This window comes from Thalassophryne amazonica, chromosome 11 (genome assembly GCF_902500255.1).
Source record: "Thalassophryne amazonica chromosome 11, fThaAma1.1, whole genome shotgun sequence".
Lineage (NCBI taxonomy): Eukaryota > Metazoa > Chordata > Actinopteri > Batrachoidiformes > Batrachoididae > Thalassophryne > Thalassophryne amazonica.
The window spans coordinates 38,440,300-38,468,116 of NC_047113.1; the positions used below are offsets into that span (position 1 = coordinate 38,440,300).

General features: G+C 41.5%; 2 protein-coding genes and 1 long non-coding RNA gene across 4 annotated transcripts in view; 1 reads left to right on the plus strand and 2 right to left on the minus strand.

The window, feature by feature from the left end:
- ccnjl (cyclin J-like) overlaps positions 1-21,573 on the minus strand; it is a 54,651-nt gene extending 33,078 nt beyond the window's left edge. Inside the window, exons 1-2 of one of the 2 annotated variants that reach the window (XM_034181236.1) lie at positions 20,950-21,573; positions 20,278-20,385 (exon numbers count right to left, since the gene is read on the minus strand). In XM_034181236.1, coding sequence (XP_034037127.1) covers positions 20,278-20,355 — 78 coding nt within the window. In that variant the 5' untranslated portion in view covers positions 20,356-20,385; positions 20,950-21,573. The remainder of the gene's footprint in view (positions 1-20,277; positions 20,386-20,949) is intronic. The other variant, XM_034181235.1, reaches the window with a different exon arrangement.
- On the plus strand, positions 6,376-25,919 carry LOC117519947. The gene is made up of 3 exons (XR_004563489.1): positions 6,376-6,531; positions 16,661-16,671; positions 25,905-25,919. It is a non-coding gene; the product is annotated as an uncharacterized LOC117519947 (long non-coding RNA).
- c1qtnf2 (C1q and TNF related 2) lies at positions 22,324-27,707 on the minus strand. The gene is made up of 3 exons (XM_034181237.1): positions 24,810-27,707; positions 24,220-24,477; positions 22,324-23,198 (listed from the first exon to the last, which is right to left on the minus strand). The coding sequence occupies exons 1-3, from the start codon at positions 24,829-24,831 to the stop codon at positions 22,558-22,560; spliced, it is 921 nt and encodes a 306-aa protein (XP_034037128.1). The 5' UTR covers positions 24,832-27,707; the 3' UTR covers positions 22,324-22,557.
- Positions 27,708-27,817: the final 110 nt, after the last annotated feature.

Here is a 27,817-nt window from a genome sequence, read left to right on the forward strand (position 1 = left end):
TTTTTTTTTTTTTTTTTTTTTTTTTTTACACACCTCTGTTTTCTTTCCTCCAGTCAGCTGAATTTCAGGTCCCACTCACACAGTGAATAGTTTGGTTCTGCAGCACAAAACATCAACATTTTATTTTCTACATGTGCCGATGAGAAAGGCAAAAAAGTTTGTCTGATATTGCAACAGAGTGACCATAGGTTTGTGATCTCAACAGGACAGCTATGCACTGGACACAGGACTTTGAAGCAGTTAGCAGTGCTGCTAACTGCTAGCAAGTCCATGCCTACTTGCTGCAGTTGGGCAAATGAACGCATCAAGAAAACACAAATGTGATGATGGCAAACGGATAATTAATTATCATCAGATCGAACTCAGGAAACATGGAAATATCGAAGCTTCCAAAGCTGTATGAAGCCCCGAAGCAGTGTCCGACAGCAGCACAATATTGTACGTGGTTGTGTGCCACTTCATGAGAAGTCAAATCACCAGGATGTCATTGTGTTGCAGAGTATGTATTTATTACATACAGATGTACAGATTACACACATTGTCCAGACTGGTTGACAGTTATTTGAAGCATTATTAGTGCTGGCTGCTTCAGTTACAGTGCAACTGGAAGTATAGGTTGGTTCCACTCCTCCAGCCATGCCAGTCTCTGGAGGAGTGGAACCAACTTACATTTTTGGCGGTTACGCCACAGACAATCACAGAGCATGGCGTGATAGCCAATAGCGGCCGACGTATCAGATGGACCAATCATAGCCATGTTTTCAAAAACACGCTACCAGTTTCTTTGTATAAAAGAGACTGTGGTACCAGTGCTACTGGAAGTAAGACTGACTGTAAAGCTTGTCAAAATAAGGTAATAACAGTGCACCCCATACGGTGGTTCGTAAGTGACTATAGATGCAACAGGGAGAATCTGTTGGTTGCAGCAGGAACACATGGTAGGTGACCTCCATGAGCAGAGTGACCGCCAATTAACTTGTGCATTTCCTCCTCAAATTCAGTGTTTATTTCCTGTATTTTATGTGGGCTTTTTACAATGAAGCGTTAAAATGGCAACATAAAGCATGTTGGTGGTCAGGAAGCACTCAAATTACATCAAAGCATTTTTGTTGATGTGACACCACATAGACAGCTGACAGCAACTCATTCTGTATTTTGTCCCACCAACAACACAAACAGAAAGCCTGAATTCTGAGACAATCAGTACAAGTACCCATGAACCAGGAAGCCAATGGGCTGCTGTGCATGGGAAGACCATGCAACAAAACTGCAGCATCAGACGGTTATAGGATTATTGAAACTGAAGTATTTGGCACAGTAAAGTGGGTCTACTGCAATGACAGCTATGGTTTCATCAAGAGGAATGACACAGAAGAGAAGACTTTTCTTCACCACACAGCCATCAATAAATAAATAAATAAATAAATAAAAATCAGTCTCCCAAAGTACATCTCCAGTGTAGGAGACAGTAAAGTTTGACATAGTGGGAGGAAGGACCCATAGGCAGCAAACATCTCTATCGCCATCCAGGTCAATAAGTACACCCCGACCCCCTTTTTTCTTCCATAAGCATGATGCAGGTGTGTGGTTGTGAGACTTTGACACTAACCAGTAAGCAAAGGAAATGACGGCGTGTATTTGGTAGTGGGACCCTTTGGTGGATCCTCGGGTACCACTGGAATGACCGTTTCAAATGAGGAGTTACTTACGCCCCGGTCACACAGCATTAACGAAGGACACCAAAGGCAAAACAAAACAAGAAATCTGGGCTTACGTTGACTTTCTGAGACCTCATTTAACCGCTGTCCAGCTTCATTCCTGTAGCTGGCACTTCAGAATTTTCAAATTGTTAAAAAATGTGAATGAATCCCGATGACAATTTCAATTCGTCCGTATTCCGTTTTGCTTTGTCTTGATGTTTGCATGCTTTGCGTAGTTCCCGTTACAGTCAGCGTTCGGTCTGACTGTCGTCCAACTTCATCCAACCTCCCAAGTCCGACGTCTTGCACGAACATTGACGATATCTGCACGGATCAATAACTAAAGATCTGACGAGCTGAACGTGACTCGTCCATGTGTGGGACGAAAAGCATCATTGTCATACAGAAACAATAACGGCACAAATGTTTTATCAACTATTTACGCACGTTCCAGCTGTCTATGGCTGGAGAGGCTGTGCGCACATTCGCATGCCATCTGTGGCTGGGACGTGTGTTGTTGTTGTGAAGACAAACCTGTTGACAAGACAACCAGATCTCGCACCTGCAGGTGCTGTGGACAGCGCAGGCTGGCTGCAGAAATGATCACAGGCTAGCGCTCGTTCTGATACCCGCTGTCAAGTCATGTCATCATGAATGTTTTTGATTTTGTTTAAAGCGTCAAGGTCACCATTCACTTTGTTTTTCTTTTGTTAGTTTCTGGGGGGGGGGGGGGGGGGGGGAGAGTTCGTTCTTTTATGAGCTCTGGACCCATAGGCTTTTCGGTGATGGGAGAAGTACAGGCTCATTCGTCCACTTTTTCTCGACGATTTGTGACTTTTTTTTTTCCTTTGTTCAGCTATTGCCGTGTGACCGGGCCTTTAGAGACACCAAGATGAAGCACATCACTTGTACTTTGGGGGAACATCAGTTATGATGTTTTGGCCACGTGGCACATTTCTCTATGCAAGATCCAGTACACGTGCCTCAGAGCTGAGGACTATAACAGCTGGAGGAGGACAAGGGGACACACACATTTCACCTCGCTGCAGTGAGTGGATGGTTAGCTTTCAGAGATGATGGGGCCAGACTGGTTGTCCGCTTGGGTGGGTTCTACCTGAGATGATTCCATAGTGTGGTGGCTGAGGTGACGTACTGTACCAGTACATATTCCCAGACTTTAATTAACTTGATGCAATTTTTTTTTTTTTTTTTTTTTTACTAACATATTTCATCCATGTTCAGTCCTGCATCTGATCTTTGGGGATGTTGCTCCAGAGTTGGAATTTTTAAAAAGCTCAATACAAAAAAGTTCAATACAACACAGTCAAAACAATAACAAAATAAAACATTTTTATGTCAAGTTTCCCAAGTAAGCAAAACAGAGTGGCAGAATCACATTCCACTGGCAGAAAACAATGACAAATGTGTGTCATTCCATTTGTATACTGTCACATGGTTTGCATGTCCACTGCATTAACGAGGTCACCATTTATACCATACATTTGTTCATCAATATTCAGAACAAGTACCAGCATACCAAAGGCACAGACTATGCCAATACTCAGAAAAATTAAAACTAAAGCTGTAATCCCATTAGTTTTTTAAAGATATGAGTAATAAAAAAGTTTATTAAAAAAAAAAAAAGCTTATTTTTTCATATTCGTATAAAGGAATCGCAATCTTACGTCAGCAAAATGCTCAAGATTCTCATCTTGCTGCACTGTCCTTGCCACCTGCACCTCTTTGCATCTGTCTGTTATGCCGCGTTCACACCAGGCGCCACGCAAGCAACGGCGGCGAGAGGTTGCCATGTAATCCCTATGGAAGGACACGTGGCGCCACAAAAGTCCAAGCCACACAATGCGACACGATGGACGCGAATAAAGCGATTTCGAGCGATTGGCGCGTTTGTGGCGCGATATCGCATTGCATCACGTCGCCCTCTTCCCCATGTTGAAAAATCTGAACTTTTTCGTCTTGTCGCGCCACGATGACCAATCAGGGACTGGATATGTCTGGAGTTTATACCTGATGTGGACATGTCCTGTCTCTGGCAATCAGCCTGTGAGCAGGACGTATGTCCCCTTTGTCCTTTATTTAACACAATTATGACAGAGTTTGAGGGGAGAGAGAGGAACTGCAGCAGCAGCCAGTTTTTTTTATATATATAAATTGTACACATGTGCGCACACAAACGGGACAGGAGGTCCTCAAACTGGGTCCTGGAGAGGCAGAAGTACCGCTGAAAGCGGTTGTCATCCAGACGCAGCTGCTGCAGCAAAGGGCAAAACTCCCCGAATTGGAAACGTCTCATGAGAATGTTGTGAACCCAGGGATGGCGCCGCTGGCGACGTTTGTGAGCTTTCCACTGCAAATAGAGCACAGCAACTTGCTCCGTGTGATCAAGGTCCGCAATGTTGACTTGACGGCAAGCGGAATGGAAGCTCCTCCTATTTGATGATGCACTGGGGCGAATTTTCGCAGCAAAGGTTTCCGCCCAAGCAGAGCGACACACCAGGCGATGGTGGCACGTCCACTGCCAGGCGAGGGGCCCGAATTTGTGGCATCGTGTGGCATCCGGTGTGAACGCAGCATTACTGCCAGCACATCCAAGCCACACAGCATATCTTACATATTCCCTTTAGTCACAAATCATTCCTGTCACTTCTCTCCACCCTCTTCTTCACCACTCTGGTACAGTATCCATTACTTAAGCTGATCCCAAGTATTTAAACTCTTTTACATTCATCAACTCTACTCCTTATAATCATATTATTCCACCATGTTCCTCCTAATTCACACACATATACTCAGTCTTGCTCCTACGGACTTTCAATCCCTTTGCTCCAGATCATATTGCCTCCTCTCCACAACAGTCTCAACCTACAGGTCACAGTCACCTGAAACATCATAGTCCATGGAGACTCCTGTTTGATCTTGTCCACCAACCTGTTCATCACCACTGCAAACAAGAAAGGGCTGAGAGCTGATCCTTGATCTAATCCCACATCAAACTTGAATCGATGTGTCACTCCTACTGCATATCTCACCTCTGTCATACATATCCTCCACCACCCTCACATGCTTCTCTGCCACTCCAGACGTCATACAATATCACAATTCCTCTCTTGGCACTCTGTCATACGTTTGCTCTAAACCCACAAACACACCATGCAGTTCCTTCTGGCCTCCTCTATACTACTCAATCAGTACTCGCAAAGCAAACACTGCATCTGTAGTACTTTTTCTTAGAAAGAAAACATATTGCTACTTGCAGACTTTCACCTCTTTTCTAAGCCTAGCTCCTACTACTGTTTCCCATACTTCATCCTGTAGCTGATCAACTATGGCTCTGTAGTTACTGCAGCCTTGCTCTTTAAAATCTGAACCGGTACACTTCTGATCCACTCCTCGGTCATCCTCTCACTTTCCAATATTTTATTAAATACAATCTGCTATTTTTCTCTTACACATGTCCATGCCTCCAATGCTATATCATCTGGACCAACTGCCTTTCCACTCTTTATCCTCTTGATAGGTGTCCTCACTTGAGCCTTAAAGCCCAGGTTACACATAGACAGTTTTGTCGGCGGGTAGTACATAGACCGAAGTTCGCGGTAGTTCCGGCTGTTTTCGTGGTGGAAAGGGGCGGAGCATTTCGCCGGCGTTTTGAGCGCCGTACTAGCCGCAAATACGCGGATAAAATGCCGCTAAATCCGCCGAATAAAGCGGCTTTTTGATGCCGTAGCATCCGGCACACGTCAGGCAACGGGGCTTAATACCCAGTTCTATCCTTTACAATCGCAGGTTAAGATGCGCGTGAGAACGACGGTGTTCTGCTGCCGCCGATAATGCCCTGTGTACCGCTGGATTTATCCAGGCAAATCCTGCGTTACTCCAGGAACTTTTGCATATAGACACTGCCCCCAGAGTATAATAGGCTGAAGCAGCTGTCGCTGCAGGTGGAGGGAGCTTATCTCTCAGCCTTTTCTTTTCCTCTCCTTTTCCCCCTCCTCAACGTGTTGCTCGTCTCCACCACAGACCTCTCCTCTGCTTCTGAACCAGACCTCTTGGTAAGTCCTTGCCGCTGCCAATTTTCTTTTAGGAGGCATACTGGAGCTTCTCTGCAAAAATATCTGGAGCTGGCTGCGAGTGAGAGGCCTGCATACAGCACGCTAGCGTTTTTATATTGACCGCCACCTACTGGCCATTTGGAACGCCGTTAACCGGGAGGTGCCGTTTAGAACGGCGTACTGTCTGCTGGCGCCGCCGTTTTGTCTGCCTCTGTCGCCGGTTAAAACGCCCTTGAGGACGCCGATGTGGGCTCTTTCGCTGTTTTACACGCCGTTGGTTAGTGATACAACGCCGGCCACCAATTACGGCGGTGTAAACTGCGGCACTACAGGAAGGGGCAGGATGAAACAGGGATTAAAAAGTATCAAACGCCGTTGTTCGCGTTGTCGCCGTCGTCACGTGAATTCTCCGGGAGCGCTCCCGGAATTATTCAACATGTTGAATAATTTTTTCGACGATTCACGGTAAAGCCGGAACTAAGCTTTTCCAGATATGTTATCAAACTCATAAGAAGGAATAGAAATGCAACTGTTGTACCAATCCATTGCAACATATACATTATACATAATTACTTTTGAGGCAAGATTTCAAATGCATTCTCCACCGCACGACGGCATGAGACAACCTGCAGCTGTAGATAAATTGTCTTTGATTCTGGGATCAATGAGAGATGGTTTCATCAGCCAAGTTCTGAGAGCAAATGAGTCATCGGCTACGAAATGATTAGTTTATATAGCATGGCGTCAAGCAGGACAAAGTGTAGCATCCAGTGGGATGCGTCGGCACAACAAATTGCGTGGCAGTGCAGGGATAAAATTCATGCAGGTGTCAAGGTGTCTTTACTAATCTAAATTTTCTCTTGCTCTCTTCTCTCGTTCTGCATCCTTTAATCACCCTAACCTGCTGCACATCCTTTCCAAACTAAGTTCCTCTGTCTGGTGAAAGTTCATGTACACCTCACAAAATGCACTTTTCTTAGCTTTTGCCACATTCTCATTTCACCTTATGCTGCATCTCCTTGTGTGCCTGTCCACATTCAACATCTCTCAGACTATCCCAATTCTTTTTTGTCAACCTCTTGCCATGGAAAAACAGAGGTATTTATTTATTCACCCTGGGATCAACAACCCCCAAACAGAGCAAATGGAAATTGTTGTGAGGGACCTTTCAGTTTTCCTCGTTAGAGAATATTTCTGGATATTCCTGGATAGAAAAAATACAGAACACATCCAGCTGAACTGGTCAGTGATTTTATTTCACAAATAGGAGTTTAGGGCGGCTTGGTGGTTTACTGTTTAGGACTGTTGCCTCATAGCAAGAAGGTTGTGGGATCACTTCACACCTGGTCCTTTCTGTGTGAAGACTGTACATTCTCCCTGTATCAGCGTCAGTACTCCGCCTTCCTCCCACCTCTAAAGACACCCAGGTTTCAGTGAATTGGGAACCTTAAATTGATCGTAGGTGTGCATGCAACTGTGAATGAGTTTGTCTGACTATAGGCCCTTTCCATTATACTGGTCTAGTACGACTCAGCTCTACTCAGTTTTGGTACCAAGCATATTGTTTTACATTGCATTTGAAAACCTCAACGTGAGTGGGGTCGTCACAGCAGAGCTGTGTGAAACTGCTGTGACGTCGATTTATGTGCAACACAAGCACATAAACAATGGAGGACATTGAGGTGATGATGTGGGTTTTTAAGAGAACGCTGCAGGCGGCAAGACGAAACATGCTTGAAAAGTACAGGAGACTTTGGGAAATCCTATAAGAGTATGAAACCGAAGACGAGAGGATACAAACCGCTAAGAGATGACGCTTAAGGACCTGAACTCAGTATGAGCAGAGCTTTCATTTGAGCCTAATATTGAGGCTCTATGACAAAACTGAAAACTTGACATTTAAAGAGCTGAAAATTGGCGGCCGACCTGAATTTGAAGGTCAAAAATAGGTCAAATTGATAAATCGACATCATTTATGAATTTCTTGACCAAAATACTCTCTGAAACCACGTGTTATGCAACACTGTGAGCCAAACTATTAAAAAGATCATTTCCAGCTTGTCTGACAGTAGTCATTTTGGACTTAGGGCTCTCACAAAATTTCACCACATTTTTGCAAGGGGCACCCCAGCTCAATTTTTTATTTAACCTTTATAAATAACAAATCCAGTGAGAAACTAACCTTCACTCTCCATGGTCACGGAACTACTATAGGTGACCCAGCTAAGTCTGTGGGAATTTGGATCTTGATGTGCACACAGCATGCTGTTTTAACCCGCACCTCTCAGCTGTTTATTGTCGCTGTGTACATGGACTTGAAATGCACAGATCTTATCACATCTGTCCATTTGATCTCTCATACACACAGTATATCTACCATTCTCCTCTCCATCATATCAGCCAACTCTCTCTCATTTTAAATGTCACAACGCCAACATTCAAAGTCCTGACTCACTTCTACACTTCTAAATTCCCTCCTCTCCCGCTGCCTTGTACACATTCGCCACTTCTTTGCCCAACAGTACTTCAGTTTCCATCCGGCACCCTGTTAGACAACAGCACTGGTAGCAGTCATCATTAACCTGAGCCTCGCCCGGTATGGAAATTTGTAATGTGCATGGTTAGGGTTAGGTTTGGTCTGGTAAAATTTATGTTTTTCATGATGCAGCCCTACTCATTTAACCAAGCTTGGCATTTGCACTCCAAATACACTGGCTTTTGCACCTAGTGTGGTTGAGATTTAACAAGATTTATGGTGTACGCCCTTCATGCTTCTACCCTCTTAACTGGGCTTGGAACTGGCACTCAAAATGCCTTGGCTGTACATCCCATGTAGCCAAGTTAAAAGCAATGGCTTTGCTTTTAATAAATTAATGATCTCCTTGACAGCAGTGAGTAGACCTTATAGAAGAAGAAAAAATAATGAAATTACCAGCAGTATGTTGGGGCTGTTATTTAGTAACAATGTCCACATTGTAAAGTAGTCCCAAACTGGATTTAAAACAAAATGCCTCAAAAGTAACAAACTGAAATATGCAAATTATTGGTTTTCATAAAACATTTTGCTAAAAGGGTGAAATGCCAAAAAAAAATGTTAAGCTAACACAAACTGTCAACAATTTAGCTTGAGAGAAACTAAGCCAATGTTTGTCAGACTGATACTTCAATGGAATTCAAAATAAAATAAAAACTAATTCTCTCACCCCACCCCCACCCACCCCGTCCCAAATGCACACAGAGAACACAAACCATACCAACCAAATCTCCCAAAGGTTCCTTCCTCTCCTCCCACAGTTGCTGCCTCTGGTGCATCTGTCTGTCTGGGGGTATAAGGGCAGCGGGAGAATGGGGGTGGCTGCAGGAGTCAGAGGGGCTCATGGGGGGGGTTGTGCAGAATGGAGAGGTGCCTTTGTGGGAGACCTGCACCATAATTAAGGATTCCACAGCTGCTTGTGCCTGATTTGCATGTCTGATAATTTGCCACATGCTACACACCAAAGCTATCTGCCACATCAGGGTATTGCTGCCGCAGCAAACATCATTAAGCTTGGAAGAGACTGTGGGGGAGCAGACAGCAAAGCCTGACAGAGCTCTTCTACAATTTTGTTGTCGTACAATTTCAAGTTGAAGATCCACATGCTCAAATGTGTTATTAACAACCATACTTTTATCACTGCCTCGTTTGCTTTGAACATAAAATTAAATAATTTGTTGTAAATACCTAAAAATGACAACGTAAGGCAATGATAGAAATCACTCAAAAGTTTGATTGGGACACTAAAACCTCTTTCACACATGCAACACAAACTCCAACTTAGAACATTAAATGGATGTTAACCCTGCCATGTCCCGAGTGCAGATCATTTGTTTGGAGGTTTAGCTGTAAGCGAATGGACATGTTGACTATGTGACAAACACAAAACCCAAAGAATAAAAATATCCAAGAATGAAGAACTATGTATGGAAAGACACCAATGAAAATGACTAACTAACTAGAGAGACAACATGATTTGTGAACTTCTGTTGGTTAGGACCGATGCTGAGATCAGGCAAATTAAAGGATTAGCAACAGCAATTTCTGCCTACCTATTCAGTAAAATCGCCAGTGTTAAATTAACACTGCCAGTGAACATATGGTCCCACTCTGACCAGAGTGGGACCATATGTTCACTGGCAGTGGGACCATATGTTCACTGGCAGTGTTAATTTAACACTGGCAGTGGTAGTTGTACACTGGTGATTTTATTGTGCAGGCTCCACCCCAAGTCTAAACGAAACTGAGGATTTCTAGTGGCTGAATATACATATGACAGTCTTCTTTTTTGTGCTATATGTCTAAAATAGCAATTTCAAACAATGTCCTGAGTTCATTTAAAAAAAAAAATTAAAGCTCTCAGAATAAGTTAGATTTGGGGTTTTTTAAACTAGAAGACAGCAAACCACCTGGATAACTTTAGGCAGCACCGCTACAAGACCAAAACATTTAAAATAAGAAACTGCTCATTAAATCCCAGTATGCCTACTATACCGACAAACATCAGCTACAGCTGTGTGACAACAGTAATGAAATGCCATTATCTTTCATTAAAAGATAAAATTGCCCCATTTTATCTAGCAGATATTAGCATTTAATAATGTGCTGTTTAGATTACATATTTGTAGGCAATTTCTCACCTCAAGTGCAAAAAATATAGCAATCAATATGAAACAGTCAGTCTACAGCCTCTTCAGGCTCCTGACAGAGTTGCAACACAACTGACAGTTCATTCCAAATTAGATGTTGGCCAGCAGAAGTGAAAGGTTTCAAACTGTGTTTAAGTAGTGAATGACTCACTGTATTGTGAGAACTACAGACAATATGCTACTGTCCACATTCTACAAGACATACAATCTCAGAACACACAACCACCACATGATATCTCAAAGCTAATCTGTATAAATTCCCGTCCGTGAAAAGTTGGCAGGAGAATTGCTGTTCTCAGCTTGAAGGTGTCAGACAAGTGACAGATGTCTCCATTAAAGTGACACATTGGAAGCAATATGATCACGCGTCCAAAGTTAATTAAGACATTCTCAATTAATGAGCCTCAACTCCTCTGTGTAATTTAGTGTGTATCATATTTGTATTTAGGCAACTCCACCGTGTAATTAGAATTTTGTCTGAAGCACCAGTGCTGCAGTACTAATTAACAAAGGGAATAGGAAAGCAAACCTTTTAGCTCCTGCACTGAACTGGCTGATAAACTACGGTATATCGACATTATCTACGATATGATCCTACTGCCTAAGTTCATTTAATTAATGTGTTGGTGCTTAAACACACACAAGTATTAGACCTTGTGTTATCACACAAACAAATGAAGCATGTGAGTTGTTGTTTGGTGGGGAGCTGTAAAGAATCTTCTTGCGCTGCGTGAATTTCTTCCCCGCCTGTATAGCACGTCAGTCGCTAGGAGTCAGCCTTCAGAGTGAACATGTGTACTGAGCACCAGTCGGATTCTTATTTGCTATAACATGACAACAACTTGACCAAAGGCACTGTATCAAATTTTGCCAAAACCTTGGTGATACCCAAGCAGGAACCATTCACAAGATTCAGGACACTTTTGGTGATGATGCCATGAGCATCACAATAAGATTAAAAATACATAGGCAGGCAGTTTACTTTTTTTTTTTTTTTTTTTAAGTAATGTGCATTTAAAAAAAATAAATGAATCTGATTTAAAATATACAGTCTTTAGAAGTGTATTACTTGAGGTAAGAGAAAAGATTTTATTGATCCCCAGTGTGGAGGGGGATTGAATTCCAATGTCAACATGGAAAATTCACACTATAAACACATAAACACTATTGTTTATACCAATTAGTTTCTTTCATATATTTGTTGAAATGTTTTATAGGTTCTATGTCTATGATTTTGAATTACTATAAACCATTTAGTTATTATACTTTGTGGAAAAATTAAGAAAAAAAAAATCCATCAAAACATTCGGATAAGTATTATATTTAAAGACTCCTAAAAACCTTTCCTTTATAAGTTAGCTGAACTTTTCAAAAGGGACCCTGACTATGAACATATAAAATTGAATTTCACGGTATATCATTTTAAAAAGGTAATGCCAAAATCACCTCAAAAATTGAAAGGTATACTACAACTTTAATCAATACCTCATATTTACATGTTTACGATGGAATTTAATTTGACGTTTTCCCCTAAAGTAATCACTTTCTAAATCCAGAACACATGCATTTATCACCACATATACAACCCCTGGCAAAAATTATGGAATCACCAGCCTCAGAGGATGTTCATTCAGTTGTTTAATTTTGTAGAAAAAAAAGCAGATCACAGACATGACACAAAACTAAAGTCATTTCAAATGGCAACTTTCTGGATTTAAGAAACACTATAAGAAATCAAGAAAAAAAGATTGTGGCAGTCAGTAACGGTTACTTTTTTAGACCAAGCAGAGGAAAAAAATATGGACTCACTCAACTCTGAGGAATAAATTATGGAATCACCCTGTAAATTTTCATCCCCAAAACTAACACCTGCATCAAATCACATCTGCTTGTTAGTCTGCATCTAAATAAAAAGGAGTGATCACACCTTGGAGAGCTGTTGCACCAAGTGGACTGACATGAATCATGGCTCCAACACGAGAGATGTCAGTTGAAACAAAGGAGAGGATTATCAAACTCTTAAAAGAGGGTAAATCATCACGCAATGTAGCAAAAGATGTTGGTTGTTCACAGTCAGCTGTGTCTAAACTCTGGACCAAATACAAACAACATGGGAAGGTTGTTAAAGGCAAACATACTGGTAGACCAAGGAAGACATCAAAGCGTCAAGACAGAAAACTTAAAGCAATATGTCTCAAAAATCGAAAATGCACAACAAAACAAATGAGGAACGAATGGGAGGAAACTGGAGTCAACATCTGTGACCGAACTGTAAGAAACCGCCTAAAGGAAATGGGATTTACATACAGAAAAGCTAAACGAAAGCCATCATTAACACCTAAACAGAAAAAAAACAAGGTTACAATGGGCTAAAGAAAAGCAATCGTGGACTGTGGATGACTGGATGAAAGTCATATTCAGTGATGAATCTCAAATCTGCATTGGGCAAGGTGATGATGCTGGAACTTTTGTTTGGTGCCGTTCCAATGAGATTTATAAAGATGAATGCCTGAAGACAACATGTAAATTTCCACAGTCATTGATGATATGGGGCTGCATGTCATGTAAAGGCACTGGGGAGATGGCTGTCATTACATCATCAATAAATGCACAAGTTTACGTTGATATTTTGGACACTTTTCTGATGTTTAAGGATGATGAAATCATTTTTCAAGAAGATAATGCATCTTGCCATAGAGCAAAAACTATGAAAACATTCCTTGCAAAAAGACACATAGGGTCAATTTCATGACATAGGGTTAATGTCAACGAGCAGATGTGATTTGATGCAGGTGTTAGTTTTGGGGATGGAAATTTACAGGGTGATTCCATAATTTATTCCTCAGAATTGAGTGAGTCCATATTTTTTCCTCTGCTTGGTCTAAAAAAGTAACCGTTACTGACTGCCACAATCTTTTTTTCTTGATTTCTTATAGTGTTTCTTAAAGCCAGAAAGCTGCCATTTGAAATGACTATTTTTGTGTCATGTCTGTGATCTGCTTTTTTTCTACAAAATTAAACAACAGAATGAACATCCTACGAGGCCGGTGATTCCATAATTTTTGCCAGGGGTTGTAAAAGCAAGCATTTCCTCCTCTGACACAGAATTATGTGGTGTCATGTTTAACACTCTGGCTTATGTATCGTGCAACTTGAGTTCCAATCTCAGGCAGAAGCTAAATGCTTATAATACAGAATGCCCATCCAACATTTACACTATAGCTAGAACACGTAAGCACTCTTTTTTTGCAGATGAATGATGCAAGTCAGGGTTCAGTTTGGAGTTGAAGCTGCCTTCACTCCTCGCAAAATTTTCTGACAAAAGATCCTTTGTAATATATGTCAGCTACGAAGCTTAGCATTGTTAAGATGGCATGATTAGCCACGGCCTACATATCAATAAACCACTATCAACTTATGACAGCTGAAAGATCTCATGGCAGCAAATGTGTTCATGAACCAGTGTCATTTAGGGTTATTTGAAACATGATGGCATCAAGGAAACTGGCTCACATTTCCAGCAGCCATAAGTGGCACTATTATGATCAAGGACATCAGAGCAGGGTCATGACTCACACCGGAGGAAAAAAAAAAAAACCATTATGTTTTGGGAAGGTTCTACCAACTTTTTAGGTTAAGAAACTTTGTTTTTCTTGTCAAAAGGCTCAAATGTTTTAAAATTTGGTGGGCCAATCAGAGTGGAGCAACATTCTCTGTGAAATATGCCTATTTATAGTTGGTGTATGCCATTATTACTCTGGTGAAGGTATTTGATGGAGGCATGTCCACTCCACAGGCATCCACATTTATTTCAGCTACAGTCAGACTGTATCATACCTCAAAATGTTTCTAGCACCATAATCTCATGCTGATTTTGCACAATTAACTACATCTACCGTCACCTTTTGTGCTTTACTACTTGCTCAACTGCACAATTTATCCTGTGCAGCAATTTTACCATTATATATATATATATATATATACATACACACACACACACACACTTATACTCACTATATTATATTTTTCACAAAATCTGTTCACTTCAGTATTTATGCACCCAACAGCAAACATCCCAATATACTTTAGTCACCTTTCTTTAATGGTGACAAACATGTCTTTTCAAATACGCCAATCTCACTCTTACCATAATTTTCCAAAATCTTGGAAAATGTATTTGTAAATAAGTTAAATGATTTCATAACTAAACATCATATACTTAATATGCAATATGCATAATGAAATATCCATCCATCTATCCATCCATCCATTTTCTTCCGCTTTATCCGGAGTCGGGTCGCAGGGGCAGCAGCTCAAGCAAAGCCGCCCAGACCTCCTGATCCACAAACACCTCCCCCAGGTCCTCCGGGGGAACCCCAAGGCGTTCCCAAGCCAGCCGAGAGATGTAGTCCCTCCAGCGTGTCCTGGGTCTTCCCTGGGGCCTCCTCCCAATGGGACGTGCCCGGAACACCTCTCCAGCGAGGCGTCCAGGGGGCATCCGGAAAAGATGCCCAAGCCACCTCAACTGACTCTTTTCGATGTGGAGGAGCAGCGGCTCGACTCCGAGCTCCTCCCGAGTGACCGAGCTCCTCACCCTATCTCTAAGGGAGCGCCCAGCCACCCTGCGGAGGAAACTCATCTCGGTCGCTTGTACTCGTGATCTCGTTCTTTCGGTCATGAGCCAAATCTCATGACCATAGGTGAGGATCGGAACGTAGATCGATCGGTAAATCGAGAGCTTTGCCCCCCTACTCAGCTCTCTCTTCACCATGACGGTCCGATACAGCGACCGCATCACTGCAGATGCTGCACCGATCCGTCTATCGATCTCACGCTCCATCCGCCCCTCACTCGTGAACAAGACCCAGAGATACTTAAACTCCTCCACTTGAGGCAACGACACTCCACCGACCTGAAGAGGGCAAAGCACCTTTTTCCGGTCGAGAACCATGCCCTCGGATTTGGAGGTGCTGATTTTCATCCCAGACGCTTCACACTCGGCTGCAAACCGCCCCAGTGCACGCTGAAGGACCTGATTTGACGAAGCCAACAGAACCACATTGTCCGCAAACAGCAGAGACGAGATTCTGTGGTTCCCAAACCAGACCCCCTCTACACCCTGGCTGCGCCTAGAAATTCTGTCCAGAAAAAATAATGAACAGAACCAGTGACAAAGGGCAGCCCTGGCAGAGGCCAACGTGCACTAGAAACAGGTTTGACTTACTACCGGCAATGCGAACCAAGCTCCTGCTGCGGTCGTACAGGGACCGGATAGCCCTTAGCAAAGGACCCCGGACGCCTTCTCCAGATCCACAAAACACATGTGGACTGGTTGGGCAAACTCCCATGAACCCTCGAGCACCCGATGGAGCGTGTAGAGCTGGTCCAGTGTGCTGCGACCAGGACGAAAACCACACTGCTCCTCCTGAATCCGAGGTTCGACCATCGGTTGAATTCTCCTCTCCAGTACTCTGGAATAGACCTTACCGGGGAGGCTGAGGAGTGTGATCCCCCTATAGTTGGAACACACCCTCCGGTCCCCCTTCTTAGACAGAGGGACCACCACCCCGGTCTGCCAATCCAGAGGCACTGTCCCCGATCGCCATGCGATGTTGCAGAGGCGTGTCAGCCAAGACAGTCCCACAACATCCAGAGACTTAAGGTACTCAGGACGGATTTCATCCACCCCAGGAGCCTTGCCACCAGAGAGCTTTCTAACACCTCGGTGACTTCGATATAATGCAATATGGTTTCCAAAAAAAAAAAAAAATACTTCACTGACTGTAATTGATTCTGTTGAACAGATTATACACACTTACACTATTCAATGCAATTGAAAATAAGCAATATACTGTAGGGTTTTTTTATTTACAGAAAGCATTTGATACTATAGATATTTTGCTATCGGATAAACTACAGAGGTGTGGTATCAGGGGACTGACACATGATTGGATAGCTAGCTATTTATACAATAGGTATCAGTGTGTCAATATTATTGAGACAAACTCTGAATTCATGATGATTACTTGTGGAGTGCCCCAGGGTTCAGTTCTTGGGCCGTTGTTGTTTCTTTTATATATTAATGACATATGTTTAGTTTCCAAGTCCGTCAGTTGTATTTTGTTTGCTTATGATACAACGGTGTTTTGTAGTGGGGATCATTTGGGACAGACCTTGGACATGATGGAGAAGGAGCTACAGAAGTTTAAACAATGGTTTGATTCAAATCAATTATCGCTCCACTTTGGTGAAACAAACTGTATCATATTTGGAAACAAGTCCAGGAATTTCTGCAGAAATTTATCATTAAATGATATTGAAACTGTAACTGATACTAAATTTCTTGGTGTTGTTATTGATGATAAACTGAGTTGGAAAACCCATATTCTTTTTGTTAAATCTAAAATGTCAAAAGCCATTACAATTTTGCATAAAGCACAAGATTTCATTTCCCAATACTCATTAACTATTTTATATCATTCATTGGTCGTTCCATATATGACCTATTGTATTGACGCATGGGGAAATACATATGAAACTAACACTAATACAATATTTTTGTTGCAAAAGAAAGCTATAAGAATTATCTGTAACAAATCATATTGTGAGCCAACAAATCCACTATTTGCCTGTTTACATATTCTAAAATTCTGGGACTTGGTTAAGTCACAATACAAATTATGTATCAAGTTAAAAATAAACTCTTGCCACAACATGTCCAGGATCTGTTTAAACTGAGGGAATCTAGTTATAATTTGAGAGGAATATTATTTTTTGAGACATTATGAATCCAAACTACTTTAAAAAGTCATTGTGTTTCTGTTAAAGGTGTTAACATCAGAATAACTGTCCTGACAATATTAAAGTATTTGATACTTTAGTTGACTTTAAAATGCATTACAAGAGTCATACAATTGCTTGCTATAGCTTGAAAACTTAGGTTTATCAATTTTTGTTAGTGCTTTCGGGCTTGTGTGCTGTGTGCCATTGTTTGTCTGGGTGTGTTTTGTAAACCTGAGTTCATTGACCAATTCTGCACGCTTTTTTAGTATTTGTCATAATGTGTGTGTGTGTGTATAATGTAGGTATGTATGCATGTATTACATACATACATATATGTGTGTGCATTTATGAAACTGAGTTTATGTGTGCATGCACGTATATACACTCAACAAAAATATAAATGCAACACTTTTGGTTTTGCTCCCATTTTGTATGAGATGAACTCAAAGATCTAAAACGTTTTCCACATACACAATATCACCATTTCCCTCAAATATTGTTCACAAACCAGTCTAAATCTGTGATAGTGAGCACTTCTCCTTTGCTGAGATAATCCATCCCACCTCACAGGTGTGCCATATCAAGATGCTGATTAGACACCATGATTAGTGCATAGGTGTGCCTTAGACTGCCCACAATAAAAGGCCACTCTGAAAGGTGCAGTTTTGTTTTATTGGGGGGGATACCAGTCAGTATCTGGTGTGACCACCATTTGCCTCATGCAGTGCAACACATCTCCTTCGCATAGAGTTGATCAGGTTGTCAATTGTGGCCTGTGGAATGTTGGTCCACTCCTCTTCAATGGCTGTGCGAAGTTGCTGGATATTGGCAGGAACTGGTACACGCTGTCGTATACACCGGTCCAGAGCATCCCAAACATGCTCAATGGGTGACATGTCCGGTGAGTATGCCGGCCATGCAAGAACTGGGACATTTTCAGCTTCCAAGAATTGTGTACAGATCCTTGCAACATGGGGCCGTGCATTATCCTGCTGCAACATGAGGTGATGTTCTTTGATGTATAGAACAATGGGCCTCAGGATCTCGTCACGGTATCTCTGTGCATTCAAAATGCCATCAATAAAATACACCTGTGTTCTTCACCCATAACAGACGCCTGCCCATACCATAACCCCACTGCCACCATGGGCCACTTGATCCACAACAATGACATCAGAAAACCACTCACCCACACGAGGCCACACACGCTGTCTGCCATCTGCCCTGAACAGTGTGAACCGGGATTCATCCGTGAAGGGAACACCTCTCCAACGTGCCAAATGCCAGCGAATGTGAGCATTTGCCCACTCAAGTCGGTTACAATGACGAACTGGAGTAAGGTCGAGACCCCGATGAGGACGACGAGCATGCAGATGAGCTTCCCTGAGACGGTTTCTGACAGTTTGTGCAGAAATTCTTTGGTTATGCAAACGATTGTTTCAGCAGCTGTCCGAGTGGCTGGTCTCAGACGATCTTGGAGGTGAACATGCTGGATGTGGAGGTCCTGGGCTGGTGTGGTTACACGTGGTCTGCCATTGTGAGGCTGGTTGGATGTACTGCCAAATTCTCTGAAACGCTTTTGGAGACGGCTTATGGTAGAGAAATGAACATTCAATACACGAGCAACAGCTCTGGTTGATATTCCTGCTGTCAGCATGCCAATTGCACGCTCCCTCAAATCTTGCGACATCTGTGGCATTGTGCTGTGTGATAAAACTGCACCTTTCAGAGTGGCCTTTTATTGTGGGCAGTCTAAGGCACACCTGTGCACTAATCATGGTGTCTAATCAGCATCTTGATATGGCACACCTGTGAGGTGGGATGGATTATCTCAGCAAAGGAGAAGTGCTCACTATCACAGATTTTGACTGGTTTGTGAACAATATTTGAGGGAAATGGTGATATTGTGTATGTGGAAAAAGTTTTAGATCTTTGAGTTTATCTCATACAAAATGGGAGCAAAACCAAAAGTGTTGCGTTTATATTTTTGTTGAGTGTATGTGCGTATACATTTCTTGTTTTTATAGTGTAAGGGGTGGGTATTTATAAGCTTTGCTTCTGCCCTCACCCTCTTGGTCACACGGGTTCATTGTTGAGTTGTTTTGTTATGACTTTGTTATTGCTGAGTTGTCTGCCGAATAAATTCATTCATTCAATCAATGTAAATATTTTCCTTTACTAAAGTACGACTTTTGTTGCTGCAACAAGTGATTTTCCCTGCTATCCAGGGTTTTCATGTATCCCATAATCCTTTGCGAGCCAGAGAGTCGCTGCAGTCAAAACAACAGACAATTGTAAATGAATATTATACTACAAAAATGTATTTTTATGCTTTTCGTCACGTTAATAAGAGACTGCATGCATGATACCCTGAAAACTTGCTAAAACAATTACAATGAATAATCCGTGTCTGCTACGTTTAATCTGCGTGGAATTTAATAAACGCAAAACAATTTTCAGACATATTATATATATTAGTCTGGAACAAAGAGGACAGTGTTAATCAAGATGTTAAAGAGCAAACTTCACTTTCCCCCAGAACGACATGATCAGGAAGCGATTGTAGCGCACAGCAGCTCCCATTGAAAATAATGGAGAGACAGCCTGTGATCCTCGCATGTTTACATAAAACAAACGCAATAACAACGTCTATAAACCCAGAGAATATATTCATGAGGGTTTTAGGCACAATATAAAAAATAGTTTTATGTTGCGATGTTAATGCTGTTGTCCGTGTGCAGCGGTTAAAGTGCAGTGTGATCAGAGCGTCTCAATCCAGTTCTCAATGTTACTGAGATTTCGCAGAGCGGCGACCTCTCTGAGGTTTTGCGGAATTTGAAACCTGAAAAGGGCGGATTAATAAAGTTAATCTTATTTTATGTTCTTCTGCTTATTGGTCAGATGAGCTTTTAAACAGTTAGTGACTTAATTCCTTTTCACCCTAATGAATATTGCCTGTGAAATATAGTCTTGAAAATGTCAGTCAACAAAACAAAAATTTGCCTTCAGAATAAAGTGTTGCTTGATAAATGACTCACCTTGATGCGGAGGGACTGATGGATATCTGCAGCTAGCTGTCCTTTCCACCATTGCAGCTCCCTCTCCATCTTTCCCATCCAGAGGTTTCAAGAATAATTTTTTACCTGCTGACAAAAATATATACAAATTAAAACCTCATACTGACTAACACCGACATACTGCATACAAATAAAATATCCATTAGAAATAGCAGCGATGTTGAGGACACATTTAGATTAGTCTGTTATTGTTTTTTTTTAAAGAAGCCATCTGATTTTATAGGGCAGAATTTGGAACTTTTTTCATTTATTTATTTAAAGTTTGAGAAGCACTTCATATTTTCTCAGCAAATCTCTATTTCTCGGCCTTTTTCTCAGCACTGGAATTTAAATGGCCCAGTTAAATCCACACTCGAGCAGACTACAGTTGAAAAACCCGGGTCCAGCTGGGACATTTTTCATGTACAAACTGCATAATTTAAAAACTCCAAATTCACACTTCGCCAATCACCTAAAAAACAGTCTGAACCACGAGACAGCGGATGGCGAGATTACACACATTAGCTCAGAAACATCCGCTTCATTTAATAAAGGAAGGCAACAACTAAAATAAAATTACACCAATAACCTTACAGGAGAGCTGGTTTGTTTATTTATTTATTTATTTCGGTGCTTATTTCATGTGCCACTCACCGCTCCGACGGGAATGTCCCCCAGACCTCTTTGTCTCAGTCCGACATCCTGAACCAGAGAACTCCCGCTTCGGCTCAAGTTTTCGAAACCCCTCTCTTTTACTGGCGCAAACTCAACGTTCGAACCCTTTGACAAGTGCATAAAAAATATCTTCCGCCGCCAAATTCGGCTCAAAAAGCGTTTAATTACGTTTTTTGCAGGCGGTTGTACTTTTCCCACCGATTTTTTTCCTCCGCGGTGGATCCGCTGGTTAACAAAAGTAACGTCCGCTACTGCACCAGCTGCTGCTGTGCGAGGCTCGTGCGCCCCACGGCACTCTGGGTGTTGTAGTCCAATGCAGGGGCTACAAACACGTGCGTGCTTGTGCTGACATCAGCAAAAACTTATCAGACTTTTTTGTGGTCGTTTGTTGTCAGGGAACAAATGGTAATGTCAAAATTCATTCAAACAATTTAGGTGTATTACTTAAAATAATGTTATTAATTTAAGAACATTTGTGGAAGCACGAGACCTGTTTTAATTTTATGAGTAAGTTTTTTCTGCATAAGCTTGGAGGTGGAGATTTAGCATAAAATCCATCTGATGCTCCACCGCATTCAAGCATACAATTTGAACCTTCCCCTAACCTGATTACACTAAAAGCATACCACACACATTACTTTACACTTATACTACAAAAGTATCATAAATATGTTCATTTCAGTGCATCATTACTAAAGTACTGCACTATGAAGAAGTATTCCTATGTAGGCCTGTCAGGCTCTTTCTGGATACCATAGCGTGAAGCGTTTGAGAGGCACAGCTCCCCCTGGATGTGACGCCAGCCCACCATAGGTCATTTCCTGTGGTATTATTCCACAGATGGTACCTATTTACAGCTGGGTGGACTGGAGTGGTCCACAGGAAATGTCTTATCCAAGGTAACAAACAGATAACCTAAAGGACACTCCTAGACAGGGGTGCCAAAAAGGGGAGAATAAGGAGAAGATTTCTAGGGGCCCATGATTGACAGGGGCCCAGAGAAGCCCCTAATACAATTATAATACTGACAAAATAATATGGAGGGGCAGTAAGATTTCTTTTCATGGGGCCCAAAATCCCTGGCGGCACCCCTGCCCTTGGAAACAAATCCTGGGGTTTTAGCTGGTAGTCCAACTCCTTGTATGCCGCGGAGGCACCTGCTCTGTATTTATTTGAGATAATTCATTCATACTGGGTATGTTTCAGAAGAAATGCTCTGGTGGTCCAGACTTCACAGGATATTCTTGTGTATTAAAGTCAGATGCGTGTGTGCATGCATGTCCAGTACTCATGCCACCCCCTCGATTCTGTCATTACACGCACTGATATATGTAGTTTTATTTATCAAGTTACAATTCTTGTCAGTTGTATTTGTTTGGCACCACAAAAATACTGCAGCCAGAGTACAAAAGTTCCAAACATCAGCTTTGATGAACTGTCCTTGTGTCTGTATGAGTTCAATTCTATTGTGCCACCTGCTGTCTGAAACTGTGTACTGCTCTTGGCAAATTATTGCACAGCAATTTTCTTACATGTACAACAGGAAATTTGGTCAAATGTGAGTAAACATAGTTCAGAATTAAGGGATCAGCTGTCATCCCCAGCACTGGCTTTTCTATCAGACTCACTGAGATAGTCCTGGTCAGGGTAGATAAGAAATCCAGTGAATGTACTATCTGTCCAAAAGGGGTCAAAGAAGAGTCCATTCTGCTCTGAGTAGAAGATCTGCAGCCAAACATTGTCTGACTTCTGCAGGTGAAGAACAGTGGAACCAGATGCCACATCGTGGTTCCCAGTATTTGCGTCAAATGTCCTGATCTTGTACTGTCCATTGTGGACCAGTCCAATGGCCAGGTGCTTATTGGCCAGTGTGATGTCATAGGTAAAATAATAGACCCCAGGGATAGCACAGACAAACTTTCCACTGCTCACGTTGTAGTGATTCCCTTCATTCAGAAGGACTCGACTGAAGCGGATGGGCATCTTCTCTTTAGGGTAACTCTTAGTGACTGCCACAGAAAAAGCTGAACGTGCTTGCTTGCCACAGTTACAGCCTCCTGGAGCTCCTTGCTGACCCACGTCACCCACATCTCCCTTTTCCCCCCGTTTTCCAGCCACTCCCGGTGGGCCACGTAGTCCCTTCAGTCCTCTAGGACCAGCTTTGCCAATGAAACCTTCTCGACCTTTCACCCCCGGCTTGCCTGGGTTCCCAGGCCTCCCTGAATCGCCTGATAACACAAGCAAAAACAACTTTTTTATTATTATTGCAATTTATTGTACAATAAATGCTCAACATAAGAGTTAGAGAGTGCAACACCTGCACGCAACATGTTTGATATCCATTCATGCAAATGAAGTCCTTGCGATTCAGTGATACTGTGATATATGGTTCTGTGTGGCCTTGACGTTTCATCGAGAATTCAAAGTATGACTTTATGTTTGATCTTTCAAGGTGATCCACAGACAAAGAGAAAGGTGATGTGACTTCATATTGTTGTTTCATAGTACCCATAGGTGTATCTTTAACCAATTCCAAAAAGTACCCATTTTAAATGAGTTTGACCTTTTGAGGTCACTGAGGTCAAAGGTTATGTAACCAATGCAAAGATGACATGACATCATGTTAGTGTTTCATAGCAACCATAGGTGTACATTTAACCAATACCTCAAAGTAGCTATTCTAAGTTAATTTGACCTTTCAAGGTTAAAGGTTATGTGACCTATAGAAAGGTGATATAATAGTAACCATAATGAGTTTGAGCTTTCACAGCCACCCAAGCCCAAAGGTTATGACCAATAGAAAAGTGACAGAATAGCAACCATGGATGCATCTTTAACCAGTTCCTCAAAATAGTCAATCTAAATAAATTAGGATTTTTTTTTTTTTTTACCTTGGCCTGTAACCTTATCTTTTAATCAATTTTTCTCACAATCAGATCACTTTGGCCTTTGTTGACTCTCACTCATTCCACCAAGTTTGGTTCAAATCAGATCAAAACTGTTTGAGTTACTTTGTTTACACATGAATAAGCAAAAAAAAAAAAAAAAAAAGAAAGAAAGAAAAGAAAGAAGACCATGGGCAATTGCATGCTTTTGTAAAATCTTATATCCTAACAAAAAATAGAAACCACAAATTTAACCCCTTAAGATCTGATCTTGAATAGGTAGTTTTATTCCAAAATCGATTCCCCATATGTGGTCACACAGGCTCAGGAGGATAATGTGCATAAATATACAGCAGATACCAACCATTATCTCCTTTTTCCCCTTTCTCTCCATCCTTTCCATCGGGGCCATCCCTCCCAGGGACCCCCATGGGCCCCATGGCACCCGGAGACCCAGGGACTCCGGGGTTCCCAGCAGGCCCTGCTGGGCCCGGCAGACTGCAGACGAGCTGGGAGGACTGGATTGTAATGTTTCGTCCTTTCCTGAATGAGGGATAAATAGCCTGGGAGAAGACGACCGAGACCCACCAGAACGCTGCACACGCGTGGAGCATGATCATCGCTGTTGTGCCACAAAAAAGAAAAGATGAACTTGTATCTGTAAAATGGACATCTGTAGTTTCCTTTTAGGCCAATGAAATGGTGCAAATGCCTTAACAATAAAGAAAAAATCAGTTTATTGTACCCAGAACGGAAAGCGTTTAAGCAGGAAGTGTAGTTGCATAATGTCTGGCATAACTGTACATTTATGAAACATGTCAACATTTCTAAAGTGTACATTAGTTTTCACGCTGTGACTCCATACAGTGAGAACAAGGACAGCTCAAATATGCAAGGCCTGAGGCAAAGAATACAGCCAACATTAAAAGTGTCAAAAGAAGACAAAGAACTCACCAGATGAGAAATTATGAGCCATCCGGATTCTTCGGGGCTGGTCGTCCTTCTTCTGAGTGCAGTTTTCCTACATGGTTTTGCAATCGTCGAGTGAGATATCATTCTTCAAGTCGAGCTCAGCGCAGCAAAACACACTCCATAACGTCCACCCTGTTTAAGCAACTACTGCCAAAAAATACTTTCACCCTGATGTCATCAAATCCATGTTCCCCAGCTGACAGCAAGGCGTCACAGAGCTCAAACTGCAGGAAAACAGGCTCAGCAAATCTTAAGAAAAGCAGAAAACAATCAGTGCTTTGAAAATAAAATATCTAGATCTTTGGGAGGGAAGAGAAATCCAAACCTATTTTCAAGCGCCAAGATCCAAGGCTTTGAACCGGTAAAATTAACGGAATGCAGAAGCGATGTATCACTAGGAACAAAAGCAAAACCAGAAACTTTGTACTTTTTAATGTTCAGGAAGATAAACGGTTATTTGAAATAATGATAGCTAGTTCATAACATTATTTTTTTGTTTTTTTCAAGGTCATGTCTGCCCGTTGGTCGGCCAACTCCCCCAATGAAGGTTTACCCCAAAATTGCCCTTAAAGTATTAATTTTGGGAAAGTTCAAGGAATTGGATTTCCTACTCCATTTGGACCAAATATAGGGCACACTTAGGCAGAATCAGAATTGCCCTGGCAAGATCAGCTCGAGGGTAATCATTTGACTGAAGGTCAAGGTTGCTGAGGTCAAATGCCAGACTGCTGTACCCTTAAAGTGCCTTGACACTTGCACAAATCTGACTGCCGCACTGGCACGTAATTTAGCGTGCCAATGAGTGAACTTGTCGGAAACTGCTGTAAAGTCTCCGTGAACTGTGCACGGCTGCATGCCAATGTGCAAAGATTTTGAAATCTTCAAAATTTTTGGCATGCATAAATTTCGTGCCACTTGCCTGAACTAGCAGTGTCAATGCGTGTTATTCCATGCACGGTTTATGCATAGTTTGCAACAAGTTTACTCAATGGCATACAAGATTCCATGCCAGTGCAGGGATCAAATCTGTGCACGTGTCAAGGTGCGCACCATCTAATGACATGCATTGACGTGAAGAATTGTGCTGCAGTGTGGGGCCAAAATTTGTGCAAGTGTCAAGGTGCTTAACTTTGCCCTTACTGGCTAGCTTTTATAGCATCTGAAAGAGATATTATGTTAACGCAGCCTCACCAGAAATGTTAAAATACAAATTCTGTCGGGAACAAGCCCAATGAAGTAATTCCAGTTTGAAGCACTGAGAAGAACTGATTGAGGGGCGACTCTCCAGCAGTACATTGGTTCAGGTAGCATCTTTGTCAAATGATTTAGTCGTCAACATATATCAATCTCATACATGTATAAAATGATATATTAATAAACAAACAGTGGTGGTCTTGGTGGTCACCAGAACAAGACTTTGGAAATAAAAGAAACTGACAAGCTAATTTTAAGCTACATGTAATTGAAAACCATATATTAAGTATTAAGAGAGACACAGAAAGGCTACTTCAGCTACATTCTCGCTCGGTTTTGTGGTAGTGCGACCCTATTATTTAAATTTTAGAACATAACTACAGTGAAACAATCATGAAGTAGCAGTTTATTTTTCAGATTTAGTATATTTCCTTGTAGAATCTGTTTTGCTCTTTCAATGACAACCACACCTGCTACTAATCCACCAATCCAGCATCCATTATCACCCAGCAGGTGGCAGAGACGACTATAAGATATGTCATAAAATCTCACAAATATATTTACTTGCTGCATTTAAGTGTTTCCAAAGTGACTTTAAATCATTCTCTTCCACAGAAAATGGACTCAGTGTTGATGTTAGACATTGTCTTGGTTTGGTTTTTCTACTATACTATACTGCACTAAATTCCAAAGATCATGCAGTTTGATAAGCTGTTTAGCTTTGTCCGGACTGCTTTTGACATCTTTTTTAGTGGCATCTCCAGTGTTGACAAGAGCTACCAGGAAAGATGTTTTCTGTACTAGTGAAGCTGAGGCTGAGGGCTGTTGCAGTGGCATAAATTTTTATTTCTTGAGTGTTGTTTGATTGGAGACCTTTTTTCTCACCATATGGATTTGTCTTACATAACAGTGCACCTCAAAAACTGAGAACAGAATTGTGAAAAATTCCAATATTTTTGTCAGGTATTTCAGACAGCAAACATTTTATGTATTTTACTCATTACATATAAACGAAAGCATCTGAAGCTTTTTGTTGTTTTTGATTATAGCTCCAAAAAATAGAAAACGGGCATCTGATTACAAAACTGCTTTGCTTGACAATCTTCTCAAGACTGAGGTCATCCCTGTTGGTTGAGAAGCTTTTTCTTCCACACTTTGGCCTTCCAGTCAACTCTCCATGAATGTGTTTTGTAGGATTACTTTAAAAGAATACATGTGGATTACATGTATGTATGTACGGTACATACATTTGAATTACTTGTAATCTGATTACTTTTGGATTACATTTCAAAGTAATCCTACCCAACCCTGCATATATTTTTTGGAGTAGAATTGTTAGGTATAACTATCAAAATTATAATAAAAATCCTTTAAACACAATACTGTCAAACATTTTGTGAAAGTGTCTTTTAGTCATTTTGGATAATCATGTACTCCTTGTTCTTATTGTTAAAAAAAAAAAAAAAACACAGACACACCAAAAAAAAACCGTTTACAGTTACTGTTTCGACACTGGCAAAATAATTTCCTTTGGGATTAAAAAAGTTCTTTCTTATTCTTAACTACTCCACAGGGTGTACCTATGGTGCAAGTATCAAATGTCTACCCTTTATTGTCAATGAGGTGTGGCATTCATAAGAATGTGTCTGTACACAGAACCAAGTTTGACAACATTAAGTTCAGTTATGAATGGCATACAATTCAATGCCACCCCCCACCCCTGCCGCCCCCCAAATGACACTCAAGTCAAATTTCCAATGCTGATTAAATAGATTAAAATTTGTCACTTTCTAATT

Excerpts from the sequence above, each read along its gene's own strand:
- c1qtnf2 (XM_034181237.1), bottom strand. The coding sequence starts at position 24,831 with ATGGCTCATAATTTCTCATCTG. Across the intron at positions 24,478-24,809 it reads GGCTCATAATTTCTCATCTG|CGATGATCATGCTCCACGCG; the intron begins GTGAGTTCTTTG and ends GTGGCACAACAG. Across the intron at positions 23,199-24,219 it reads AGGGGAAAAAGGAGATAATG|GCGATTCAGGGAGGCCTGGG; the intron begins GTTGGTATCTGC and ends TTGTGTTATCAG.